The sequence below is a fragment of the Vigna angularis genome, chromosome 3 (genome assembly GCF_016808095.1).
Source record: "Vigna angularis cultivar LongXiaoDou No.4 chromosome 3, ASM1680809v1, whole genome shotgun sequence".
In the NCBI taxonomy this organism is placed as follows: domain Eukaryota; kingdom Viridiplantae; phylum Streptophyta; class Magnoliopsida; order Fabales; family Fabaceae; genus Vigna; species Vigna angularis.
The window spans coordinates 12,914,021-12,928,540 of NC_068972.1; the positions used below are offsets into that span (position 1 = coordinate 12,914,021).

Sequence of the window (14,520 nt, forward strand, 5' to 3'; positions counted from 1 at the left end):
ATGTAATTATGCTTAGACTATTAATCCTAATTGATGTCGTTTGTAGATGACTAAGATGATCTAGTTTACCTTTTGAGGATGTTTTCGTTTACTAGGTACACTTAATATTATATTACAACATTACTATTTGTCATTTTGAATTATTATTTAACCTTTTGTTTAACATATAAATTGTAATTAGTGTATACTAGAGATAATTTTTTAGACAGAATTTAGTTCTTGAAAGATTGAGATTGTGGCTTATAAATTTCTTAATAATTTTTGGTTGTAAATATAAAGGGTTTTCATTGAATGTTTCCTAACTTAATGGCCGTGTGATAGAAGCAAGAAGTTTGCATACGAAAGATTGTTGAACTCTTTAATAAATGCATTAAGCATCATTCAATTGTGTCTATCCAATAAGACTGAAAAATGTTATCCTATATATGAACGTTTCTCCCAAAAAGTCTCACTAAGGCACAAACTACAACTCGACTCGGCCTATCATAAACGGAAAGAGCTATGGTTTGGGTTGCATGAAAGCTATGGCCAACGGGCCTGCAAGCTTTTTCTCCAGCATAAAGGAAAAATGGGAAATCTTAGTATTGAAGTAGGTCGGGAAGACCTTGTTCACTTGAAGAGATTTGGGGGAGAATAATTGAAGGGATTTGAGAAGATTTGAAGATAAATTTTTTTGTTGTTTATTTGAATGAATTTGGAGGTAAATTATAGTACATTTGGAAGTAAAATTTGTGAGAATTAGTGTAGAATTTTATTGACGTGACAGATTAAAAAAATTTACTTCCAAATTCACTCTCATTTACCTCCAAATTCACTCAAATAAACAATAAAAAACTTTATCTTCAAATGCTCTCAAATCTCCTCAATTACTCTCCCACAAATTCATTCAAGTGAAAAAGGCCTAAAAAGAAAATTATATGTAATTAAATAAATAATTCAGTGATAAATTTACATAAAATTTAGATTTGGTTAAGTTATAATTTCTTCATAATTTAAGTATTTTCAATTGAGTTATTATAAAATTAAGTTGCCGGTTAGATATTTAATTTTTTTTAATTTTTTAATTGAATTTTTAATGTTTAAATTTTTTTATTAATTGAGTGAGGTACATGTTATCTTAATGTCTCCATATATTAAGAAATTTAAGATTTTATTCAAACTTCTTAACACAAGATAATAAATTAAAATGAAGAGACAAAATAACAATTATGTCATCCAATTAATAAAAAATTTAAATGATAGAGGTACAATTGAAAAATAATTTGTTTTAATACTCAATGGATGAAAAAATTTAATTAAAAACACTTATATTTATAAAGGATTTAAAACTTAATTAAATCTAAATTTTAGTAAAGAAAAACTCATTATTTTATGTCCCAATTTTCCATAGACTAATTTAAGTATTTTCTCAATTTAAAATTTTGAAAAGATAAAAACAAAGTAAAAGAAATATAAGAAAACAAAACAAAAACCTATTTGAATTCAAAATATAGATATTATTTTTTAAAACTTGAATATGGTAAACTATTAATATATACACGTTTTAGATATATCGAACATTATCAAAGAAAAGAAAGTATATACGTATGTATATATAATTGTTAAATTTCCCATGTAGTTTAAAACAAATATTAACACATTAATGTTTTTAAAATATAACAAATAAAGAAAAAAGATAATTTTAATTGATGTATATACATCAACTACATCTGTTATATACTTTTTTATCATTTTTAACTGATGCTCAATTTACTATCCTAATATATATCATATCATACTTAAATCACATATCAACAATTAAAAGAAAAAGTTAATGTAAATAAGATAATTCATATCATTAAATAAACATTATTCAATTACGTTATTATCAATTACTTCCTAAAAAACATGTATTGTGTAAATTATTTGTTTTAGATTAAGAAAGATATTTTACATAAACTTATAAATTTATAAATTTATAAACTTACGTTCATCCTTTATTTTATTTAATATAAAATTTTATTTATATCTTAACAAACCATACCACCACACATATTTATACTCTAAACTCATCTACATTCAAACATTACATTTTAAATTTTCAATCATGTTTAGTTCAAATTAAACATTTTATTCTTTACAATAAAAACAAATATTATACTTAAAATTTAATTTTCCATATTACTGATCGAATTTCTCCCCCAATAAGTAAGCATGAAAAATAAAATCTTTTGAAAATTCCTCAATAAACATATTCCTTATTTAATGAATAAAATCGTTAGAAAAAATTTTCAAAATCTCGTCTAAAGAGACACCTTCTTTTCTAACTTTCATAAATTTATTCTCACTTAACAAATATGTCATTCATAAAAAAAAAAGACTTTCCCTCTCTAAGGTTTAAAAAAATTTACTTCACCCTCACTTACTTCCAAAATCCACTCAAATAAATAACAGAAAAATTTATCTTCAAATTCTCTCAAATACATTCAATCACTCCAAAATGAATAAAAAATAACTTATGTGATCACTAAACAAATAAAATACTTATCGAATGAGTCTGTAATTCATACCTATCGAATTACTCCTTCGGCCTATCCATCCTTCTAGACTTTTAATTCAAAACCACATCAATCAAGGTAAAAAAAATGGTTATTTAACATGCCAAATCAGTACTATGATACATCTACAATATCCTAAAGTCCACCACACATATTTAACACAAACAATGCAATTTTCAACGTGAATTAATCACATATTCATTATATATAAATATAAATATACACGCGAGAAAATTAAATATCTTATTCCTGTCAGTGAGTCCTGTATTCGCTATACCCGTTTGATTTTCCAAACTTTCACGTAGTACAGTACTAAAAGGACATTAGTTTACCAAGAACCTGCTCTTCACATGTCCCACCACTTTTAATAATTTCACATATGACTTTAATGTATTCTCTTTTACGTCTATTTCGACTTTTTCCTCTATACACAATAAAAGTTTATTCAATATTTTGCCTTTTCACATATTTAATATTTCTGTTCAATCATAAAATTATTTAAAATTACTAAGCCATATCTTTGTATTTGTCAATTTAATCAGTATGTATTTATATGATTATTAATAAGAAGTAATTATTAATATGATTTCTTTTTTACATGTGAGGAATATTATAAGGTAGTAACTTTTTTTAGTGAAATATATTATTCGAATAAAATTAATGAAAATATAACTTTTAGAAACTATAAAATATTTTAACAGCCTAAAATTATCAAATTTGAAGATTTACTTTCTTTTAATTCTTTGTACTTTTTATGTCTTACGACACTATTTTCTTTCTATGTATATATATTTTTCATTTTTCTCATTTTTTTCTCTCTCTTTGTTTATCCTAACTTTATTTTATTGGATCTATCGAGAAAGAGGTTCATCAAAGAGACACAATACTAAATGAGAGATATGAGTCCAACCATACAAGAGGTTGACACTACTCTCTAACCAAAACCTTAAAACAATAAATTAATGAGTCTTTCATCTTTATATAATGTTCTACTTTTTCATTTTTATCCAATGTAAGACTTTAATTCACACTTGGATTTCGAACATATTTCTATCTTATTTCTTTCTCTTTTCAATATATTTTTGAAATTATTCACAAAAAACTTATTAAATCCTTCACGAATTAGGGTTTAAGATTTAAAATTTAAGAAAAAACCTTCAAGCTAGAGTGAAACTATTTAAAAACTAGTAAAAAAAACAAAGTATTGGTCAATAAATTTAAATGAATTTTACGAGACTTGATAATATTTTATCATCAGATTTTAAAATAAACAGTACAGGTTTATAAATTTAACATCAAATAATGAGTGAGACAATAACTCCAATAAAATTAATTGGAAATTAAGATAGATTTTTAATCATTTTAGTAAGTCAATTTATGTTTAACTCAACTTTACAAACTAATTTTAAAACTGAGATTTGCACTAAAGTCGTATATATTATTATTTTGTTATGTTACCAGTGAATGTGTTACCTTGACATAATAGATCAACTAAGATTTGGTGAATTTACGATATATCAGTCTTCTAGAAGAAGTTTCATACCTAGTTATGATATGATGAATAATTAAATATGAGTTCATTTACATTCATATATTCCATGTTTAGTCATAAGATGATGTGCACCTAAACATGAATTTATTTTAATTCCTGTACATGATCACTACATGTACATAATATTCAATGAATTAAAAATTTATTTTAATAAATTATAATTTTTCTTAGAAGAAAGAGAATAATTAGTTATCTTTATTTTTTATTAATCTATTTTGATTTCTATTTTTTTTCTTTTCAATAAACTTATTTAAACTGAATAATGTTTATGAATGAATAGATATAATTTTAAAAATAAATTATAAAAATGATTCTTAAATTTGATTTAAGTTTCTCAAAATTTTGGGTATATATATATATATGATGCAGTATTTTGTATTGATTAGCTTATCTTGTATTTATTGTATAGTGGTGATATAATTGTACTTGGTATATAGATTTGTTATATTAGTTTCTTATTATGTATATTTCTTTTGAAGATCGGCGAGTCCCAAGGATAGATAGGGTATATCATAGTTTAAGATATTTAATTTCATTGAAGACCAAGAAAATGTAAAAAAGAATTGTGTTGTTAATGGCCCTCTTCATGGTCAACGAACCAAAACCACGCGTGACACTTTAGCTACTAAAGCAACTAATCCATCTCCATCTTCACAACAAATGGATTAGGTGAAAGACCAACCAATAACAATTCAACAAAATTGGAATTTGTCAGTGTTTATCTCACTGGACCCAACTTAGACTAAAAATTGTTTAACTTTTCAATTTCAGAGTTTGAGCTTTTTCCCACGTGTAAAAGTGACATGGGAATGTAATATGGTGCACGCAGAGATGGTAAAGTAGGAACAAAAAACCAACTTTTGAAATTGAGACAAACATTTGTAGCCTTTAATGAAAACACCCTTCATCTCGGATTCATGTGAGAAACCTTCTGTTAACTGTTTCTTTGAAGACATTTTCTTTTGGGTAACCTAAGCATGTTGCTGCACAGGGAAGAACACTTTCTACGTTCCTTTTGCTTTATGTAAAGTCATATACATACCTTTTGGAAAAAAATGTTACTATTAGTATATGGCTTGGCCCTCTTAAGATGCCTTATGAATTCATTATGTTAGATTTTGAGCAACAATCTCATATCCATCATTAAGCATTCTATGGAAATGTACAGCTAGCAGCAGCTTATTGGTCTCCTTATTATTCCAACCGCCCAATAAGCTATTAAATGTTTGTCCTTATTCTGATTTGGCACTATGATCATCATGCTCTAAGCTTTTCCAATGTTTTTTCTTGGTTCTTTATCATTACGGCCTTTGACTAATGCTGCTACTATTCAATTTTTGCGGATCCTCGTTATACTGTCATGTTTGCTTTAATTTTTCTTCTTCGTATATGTAGATAGAATAGTAGATCGAAACATGAAGCTCATTCCACATCATATTGGGGTTAGCTATCACTGCCTTCAATTTGTTTCTGTGTGCATTGAAGAGTAAAATGTATCTCAATTGGTGTTATCTCTGTCTAAATAATTTATGTGCTGCTTGGGATGAACTTTTCTTCAAGGCAATTATTGTGTCTGCTTTTCATGATCATGAACAGATAACTGTCATGGACAAATTCGTAAGACTAGCTGGAGTAGATTCTCACTCTTCCCGATGTTGCTTTCATTTAGGCTACAATTCTTGTTTTGTAGCTGTCACCTGCTTGCAGCTTTCTAAAACAATGGCTCTGTTTATTGGTAACATTTGAAAAAGAAGGAAAATGTTTTTTTTACACCAGATCCACTGCTTGTAATTATATTTTAAGAGTATTTTGGTTCTTAAAAAAAAATTAATTTTTGTATTTGTAAAGAACGAAAGTATTTTGCTTATTAAAAAAAAGTTAATTTTTATATTTGTAAAGAAAGAAAGAGATTGAAAACAAAATAATGAATGTAAAGTATGTGTAAAAATTTGTTAAGTTTAAAATAATAGTACTATGATGATAAATAAATTGTTTAGGTTAAAATATGTTTAAAAGTTTATTAAAATCTGTTTTATATTATAGTTTAAGGTTGACTACTTAGGATCTCATATACATAACTATATGTTGTATTGTTTAATTTCTTTTATTAATATTTGTTCTATACTAAAATTTAAGGTTGACCATAACTATATTATCTGTGTAAAAAATTATTAAAATTTGTTCTATATGTGTTCCTTTATTCCCTCATTAATCTCTTATACATAATTATATGTGTTCCTTTGTTCCCTCATTAATCTCTGCTAGCTGATGCTTTAAATTGTGGTCTACAATCTGCAATCCCGTTATGGCTACAACAATCAGTGACATTTATCTGTAATTTTCTTGCAGTATGAAGCATGAAGAACCCGCAATTGAAAACAATGGCTGTGCCTGCGCGTATTAACTACACAAAAAACTGAAATGAAAAGAAAAATCCAAGAAATAGAGCTATCATATGATGGCAACAGCTCAGTGGTGAATAGAGCAAGAGATTATCAAGTACCATCAGGAAAAACTCAGCGCTAGCTTCCGTTGAGTGGTGCGTAACCACTTATTTATTGCTGCAGCACCAAGTTCCGTGTCTTGTCTTGATCTTTTTTCTGCATAATCCTTAGTAAGCCTTACCATTTCCTAGTCACTTTCAATGTCCAAACCATCCTTGTATAGTTTCCATGATATAATAATAGCACTTATGTAGTATTTTTTCAACTTTTCTAATTGTTTTAATTTCGATTAGAAATTCAAAATGGAAGTCTTTGGACAGAAATTGGATAGAAATGAGAAAGTAAAATACTATATAATAATAAAAATCATTACAATTCATTGCGTTTTAAGTTTTTGATAAAAAATGTTATCATTCAGTTGGATTCAGATTTCGTTAGTGTTATAATAATGTATATATGCATTTGGGTTAGGTTCAGTGGGTCTTAACTTACAAGAGGGCCTTGTACAAGAATTATGACCGTAAAATGAGAGTGGTGGACGTTGAGGGAGGAACTGCATTCAGCACTCTTGGTATGTAGTGAAGCATGTGGATGCTAAAAATTTCACAATCCTTGATCAGTCTCCATTCCAACTGGTCAAGGCCAATACCAATGATAAGCAACTCCTGAAAGAATGCAAGATATATAGTTGAGGGTGATGCAATAGGAGGCAAAGCTTGTATTATAGGTCCAACATACCCAACTTTTGGTTTTCTACATTATTTGCAGACTTGAGGAAGAGCATATTGAATGGTTTCAAAAAACTTTTGTTGTGCATCGCAGCTACTTTTTAGCAGTTCAGACTTCAAAGTATTATTTAATATGGGAATCAACTTGATTTTCTCAACGAAGATTGTGTGCTAGTGACTTAGATGCGTTTGGATAAACACTATCAGATGTTTATTTAATAAACTCTTGTTACCTTATAAACTTTATCGAGAACCTTATAAAAAAGCTCTTTACCAACAAACTCTTCTAAATGTCTCCTCATATCAGTGTACAATGAAGGTCAATGTTCATCAATAAACGTAATAATATACTTTATTTGGAAGCTTGTTTTTCCTACCTTTTATGTTCAGTGCAATTTTGAAGTGTGGCTGTGCATAATGCATGTCTTTAGCAGACATATATAGACCATGTGCTAGACTGCCTCAGCATTCGTGAGCTATGTATGGAGGAGTCAATAAATATTGTGCTCCTTTTGCTCATTTTCCTATGGATAAGACAGACGACAGAGTATTGATTGCATGAAAAACGATTATTTTAACTAAGTTATATTCTATTATTAGTTTAACATACTGGAGTACTGGTGAACTACAACATGAGAACATTTTTTATGAGTTGTTTTTTAGTGTTTATTTACGAGGTATGAAAAATACTGTTCACTTCGGAAGCACATTAGCTTTTGCCGGATTCAATTGTTAAAAAACTTGAATCCCTTTCATCGTTATTAGTGTAAACCATTAATTTAATTTGTTAGGAGAACCGTTCAGGTGATAGACATCTACACTTGTATCTGTGTACACCTTTTATTTTTCATGGGGAAGTGTTTTCTTTAAATATTTTAATTAGTCTGTATCATGTGACCCAAAATCTTTAACAACGAGACTCTTTTGTCCAAGTTTCGTATGGAATAAAAATGAAAAATTAAAATATTATATAATAGTAAAAAATTTGTTAATTCATTATTTTAAGATTTTAAGTAAAGAATCAATACGTGAATTCTTTGTATAGTTAGATTCGAATGTTATTAATATTTATGTTTTCATACTATAAATTATGGATTTAGTTTGTAAATTTAAAATAAAATAAAATCTAAAATCTAAAATACCTTCATACAATTGTATTAAAATACACACGTGTATATATATATATATATAGATATATATATATATATTCACAAACTTTGAAGACTCAATTATATCAAAATTTAAAATTTGAATAAATTTCAATTTTACATTCAAATTTAGAAACAAAAGTTATATTTAATCATTATATATATCATTTAAATGCATAATTTGTTTTGTACCAAAAGAGGAAATAGTTTTTATAATTCTCCCTTAGTTTTAGGTTATAATTTGGTTTAGCTTAAATTCATTCGCATGATTTTAGTTTTGTACCACATAAATTTCGTTATTGTAAGTTTAATGCAATATTTCATTGAATAAAAAGAAATCCAATATACTGAGAAAATACGTGGGGCGTATGATAAGCCGGAGTTACATAGTAGCAGAAACTGGCGACTACACAGAAGGTGCACTTGTGTAGTGCAGAAGCTTCTAGTTATACCAATTGGAAAAAGAAAACTAGGATGTTCATAAAGTTTTCAAACCAAACAATAGCATGAATAATTTTGTGATATCAAAGACTTCCATCAAACACATGCTCTCAAGAATACAGAGCATACGTGGTGCAAATGAGAAAATTTCTCAAATTACCATATCAACGATCAAAATTGTTTTAAAGAGCTCTTCTGATCTTTAAACCAGCAATTCTAGTAACGTGATTAAAATTCACTCCTTTCATGTATTCCTCTCACCTGAATAATAAACTTGATTGAGAATTAACGTGTCTTAATCAGATTATTGAATAACCTTTCTCTTCATATCATAGCAAATCAAACACATTATCTTTGTTTGACTCTTTGAAGTATAAATGATACATAAGAGTTTTGTCCCTCGTCATATAAATTCAATACATGAAAAATGAATATCTCAGGATTCCCGCAGCCCTACATCATGTTGGGGCTTTGCCAGTTACTCGCTGGGCAATCCATCCAAGACCATCATAGAGCCCTTCTCCAGTGAGGGCACAACAAGCCTGTATATGCCAATCATGATCCTTGATACTGTGAAGAGATAATGCATCAGTGATCTCAGCAGGAGTCATAGCATCCTTGATATCTTGTTTATTAGCAAAGACAAGAACGACAGAATGTTGCAAATCTTCGTGCCCCAGCAACCTAAAAAGTTCATCCTTCATGACAGAGATCCTGGCTCTATCACTGCTGTCTATCACCGCAATAACAGCATGAGTTCCTCGGTAATATGTTGCCCATGATGTCCTCAGTCTTTCTTGTCCACCAAGATCCCAGACCTGAAATGAATGACAACGTGGAGTAAGTAATGCTTCAACCTACTCAGTAGTAAAAATTAGAATATTCAACAAAATGTAGTTTAAAAACATTAATGTGGATTGCTATCAAAACCATATCCATCCTTTCACCAGGAAGGAAAGAAGATAGCAAAGGTTTAAAATGATGGCCCGCGCAAAAACCAAAAGAAGTGGAAATAAATGCTATTGCACTCCCCCCAATCACTTGTTACAAAGAGAAAGCAAAGACTACGTTAATTTATGTGATTATCCAGTGTTTATAAAGAAACAACTAGCGTCCTTAATCATCAAATGCTAAATTGTGGTTGGAGTTTGTAAAGAATCAAAACAGTCAAGCATCAGCCAGCATTTGAAAACATGTTGACATCCATAAAAGCTATTTCAGTGGACGCAAACACATGGCGCTCATAAAGAAACAACTAGCCTCCTTAATCATCAAATGCCAAATTGTGGTTGGAGCTTGTAGAGAATCAAAGCAGCCAAGCATCAACCAGCATTTGGAAAAACGTTGACATCCATAAAAGCTATTTCAGTGGACACAAACACATGGCGCTCATAAAGAAACAACTACGGTCCTTAATCATCAAATGCCAAATTGTGGTTGGAGCTTGTAAATAATCAAAGCAGCCAAGCATCAGCCAGCATTTGGAAAAATGTTGACATCCATAAAAGCTATTTCAGTGGACGCAAACACATGTTGTTCACTGTCCCAACACTTACGGCAAAACTGTAAGCACTCAATTTTGCCCTTCAAACCACAGTTTTGACATGTCACTTTCACAGTGAAAAGCAAAACCCTTCGCTCCATAATTCAATATAAGTATTTTACTTTAAGCCTTCGTTTAAATGGTGTGAAAGAAAGTGGAGTGAAAAAAAGAAAGAGAATTAGAGGAAAGTAAGGTTATTTGGATGAGTTGAAAGAAAGTGGAAATGAAATGAGTGAAAATGTAAGATGATTTTATTTGCCATTAATAATTTTATTTATTATTTTTAATATTATTTTTTGATTACTTACTGTTAAAAAGTGAAAAAAACACCCATTTTAAATTAAGGATGTCTCATAATCAATCAATTATGCATACAGAATACACTTTTTGTTTTAGTAACATAATTGATTATGTATGCAACAAAATACATAATCGATTAAACATAGTCTATTATGTTGCATTTTCGCCTAAAGTGAAGGTTTTCACTTCTTCTTTCTCTCTCATGACCACCTTCTAATGTGGCTATCCCTACAAATCTCTTCAATCCGCAGAGAGCTAAAGAAAGGGGAGCTACAACTCTTTCTTTTCAAATCCCTGAAAATCAGCTTAAACAAACTCAACTCATCCTCTCGAATACGTTCATATCCATCCTTAATAATAGTATTCCTTGCATGTAAGCATAGTGTATAGCCGTTATACGTCAACTATGCATACAGAATAGTTGATGTATACAGAATACACTTTTTGTTTTAGTAACATAATTGATTATGTATGCAACAAAATACATAATCGATTAAACATAGTCTATTATGTTGCATTTTCGCCTAAAGTGAAGGTTTTCACTTCTTCTTTCTCTCTCATGACCACCTTCTAATGTGGCTATCCCTACAAATCTCTTCAATCTGCAGAGAGCTAAAGAAAGGGGAGCTACAACTCTTTCTTTTCAAATCCCTGAAAATCAGCTTAAACAAACTCAACTCATCCTCTCGAATCCGTTCATATCCATCCTTAATAATAGTATTCCTTGCATGTAAGCATAGTGTAATAGCCGTTATACGTCAACTATGCATACAGAATAGTTGATGTATACAGAATACACTTTTTGTTTTAGTAACATAATTGATTATGTATGCAACAAAATACATAATCGATTAAACATAGTCTATTATGTTGCATTTTCGCCTAAAGTGAAAGTTCTCACTTCTTCTTTCTCTCTCATGGCCACCTTCTAATGTGGCTATCCCTACAAATCTCTTGAATCTGCAGAGAGCTAAAGCAAGGGGGCTACAACTTTTTCTTTTCAAATCCCTGAAAATCAGCTTAAACAAACTCAACTCATCCTCTCGAATCCGTTCATATCCATCCTTAATAATAGTATTCCTTGCATGTAAGCATAGTGTAATAGCCTTTTTACGTCAATATCAAGAAGGGTTGGCAAGTTTAATGGCGGAAAATGAGAATGCTACAACGAATGAGAGGTCACTCAAGACAAGATTGAGAATGATCTCAATCAATAGAGAGAAAGTAGAGAGACCTCCCAGAACAGACAAATTGGCAAAATTTTATCTTTGATGGTTTGGGCACATGAGGAGGCCGTTGACCGCTCATGCAAGATAACCCAATGCTCATAGTGTAATAGCCTTTATATGTCAACATCAAGAAGGGTTGGCAAGTTTAATGGTGGAAAATGAGAATGCTACAACGAATGAGAGGTCACTCCAGACAAGATTGAGAATGAGCACAATCAATAGAGAGAAAGTAGAGACCTCCCAGAGCAGAAAAATTGGTAAAACTTTGTCTTTGATAGTTTGGGTACATGAGGAGGCAGTTGACCGCTCATGCAAGATAACCCAAAGCTTAAAGGTATGAAGAAATTTACAAATCAAACCATTGGGATACATTTAGAGGTAAATTGCCTGTCTTTCCACTCCATAATGACAGAACTTTATGGTGCAAGCCAACTCAATGCAATGGGAGAAGGCTTAGTTGTTGTTGATGTTGTATAATTACACATCTAAAAGTGATTTTTATCAAACATTCTTTTTTAACAAAATAATTTCAAAATTACTTTTAACAAAATCAATTTTACAAAATCTAGGTCGTTCAAAATCAAGTTTGCAAGAAATCACCCAAACGCGTCCTTTCTGACACATCTCACCCAAACACATTAGAAAATAGAAGCAGGACAAAGTTGTATGTCCGGTCCAAGTACACAGAATCATATGGAACACTAACAGTCATTGTGGTGAAGTCAAATGGCTAATTTTTTAATTTTTCTATTATAGTCGAATCCTCTAGATAATTAAATTGGAGTGCTGGCAAATTTATCTACTTAGAGCCTATGATTTACTAATAAGATTAATAACAAAGTAAGCAGAGACAAGCCCTCACACACATACATATATTAGGCAACAACAAAGATAACATGAAACCCTCCTAGCAAGATCAACACGATGAAACAAAATGCATGAATAAAATAAACAAGAGTTGGGTGAACGGACCTCAAATCGTATATTCTTGTAAACGAGCTCTTCGACGTTGCTACCAACAGTAGGATTGGTAGTTACAACCTCACCCAGATGCAATTTGTAAAGGGTGGTGGTTTTTCCAGCGTTATCTAATCCAACAACAACAATCTTATACTCTTTTGCAGGGAATAACATGAACCAGAACCTCGACATCAATGCCCCCATCCTCTATGTACTTCTTAAAGAAATCCTATACAATCAACAGACAAACCCGGGAACACGAAGTATCTGAAAATCAGATTTTCGATCAAACTTGCGTTGGGTCAATTATACAGTTAACAGATCGATATCACGTGCAAAATACATTAACCATCATAGAACGAAAAGATCGAACCTGGCACTCCTGTTTACAAGGAGAATCGGAGTCCGTGGAAGAAAGGGAAATTGAAATCGTGAGAGCCCCAACTTGGAATTTTCAATTTTGTTTTGTATTTTTTCTTTTTTTACTTTTCAAGAATGGAAGTAAAGAAAACAAACAATTAAAAAGGCTTCCCCTAATAGATGTCAGTGGTCGCACACGCCAAGCAATTATTTTAATAAAAAAAAATGTAATTGTTTTCAAAAGTTGTTATTTCTTTTTGTTACAAACAAAAGTTCATTCCTTCAAAAGTTATCACTTATGTTCTGTTAAAAAAATATCACTTATCAAGTTTTTATAATATTCTTCTCTGATCAAATTTGTCAACCACAATTTGTGTGGTAAAGTTTAAAACGTAAAATTTTACACAACCCTCTCTTATCATAATATATTAACTTTATTCACTCTGTATAGTTTAATTATGTTATTTTTTTTCTTTAACTTGTTTTAAAATATTAAAATATTATTATATTTATATATATATATATATATATATATATAATTTACTAACTTAAGTAACCTTTTAAAGTGTATCAAATTTTAGTTGACAAAAATATTTCGATTTAAAAAAAAAGGACATACTTTAAATACAGGATATTTTAATAATTTTTATTTTAAATTTAAAATAAAAAAAATCAAAAATTATTCAAATAATTTTAACCTTAAAATTTATAATACTTAACTTTAAAACTTAGAATTCATAATATATGAATGTATTTTTCTCAACTAAAATTTAATACACTTATTACATAAGTTAATATATATATATATATATATATATATATATATATATATATATATTTTGTTATAATTTTATAATTTTTTTAATCAATAAAATTACTTGAATTGTGTTATATTTAAAATTAATAAATAAATAGGAGTTGATATATGAAACTTAAATATTTAATTGTTATTTAATTTTTCATAATTATTTATATATTCTCTTTCTTTTGATTTTGGATTCATATTTGATTATAATTTGTATAGATGCAAAATATTGCAAGTTTTTTGGTATTATATTATAACTACATTCCACCTATTTTATTTTAATAATATAATGAAGATATATTTTAGTGCATATTTCTAATTTAGTATTAGCTTAACAAATTTTTAACCGTTTAAAAACTCCCAAAATGAAGAGGATGAAGTTTGGATCACATAAAAGTCCATTTTTATTATTGTATATTATCAGAAGAAACAAATCTTCGTATACTTTTAGAAAGATTAAACCACTCATAAAT

The 14,520-nt window shown here is 29.2% G+C and overlaps 1 protein-coding gene across 2 annotated transcripts; it reads right to left on the reverse strand.

Annotated features, from left to right (window-relative positions):
• Window positions 1–9,141: 9,141 nt before the first annotated feature.
• Window positions 9,142–13,410, reverse strand: LOC108324953 (uncharacterized). Of its 2 annotated transcripts, none has more exons than XM_017557912.2 (3): window positions 13,256–13,410; window positions 12,895–13,111; window positions 9,142–9,668 (listed from the first exon to the last, which is right to left on the reverse strand). In XM_017557912.2, the coding sequence occupies exons 2-3, from the start codon at window positions 13,084–13,086 to the stop codon at window positions 9,309–9,311; spliced, it is 552 nt and encodes a 183-aa protein (XP_017413401.1). In that variant the 5' UTR covers window positions 13,087–13,111; window positions 13,256–13,410; the 3' UTR covers window positions 9,142–9,308. The 2 variants fall into 2 exon arrangements, with proteins under 2 accessions (XP_017413401.1, XP_017413399.1); XM_017557910.2 differs by having other exon boundaries at window positions 12,895–13,149; window positions 13,256–13,407.
• Between the last annotated feature and the right edge of the window lie 1,110 nt (window positions 13,411–14,520).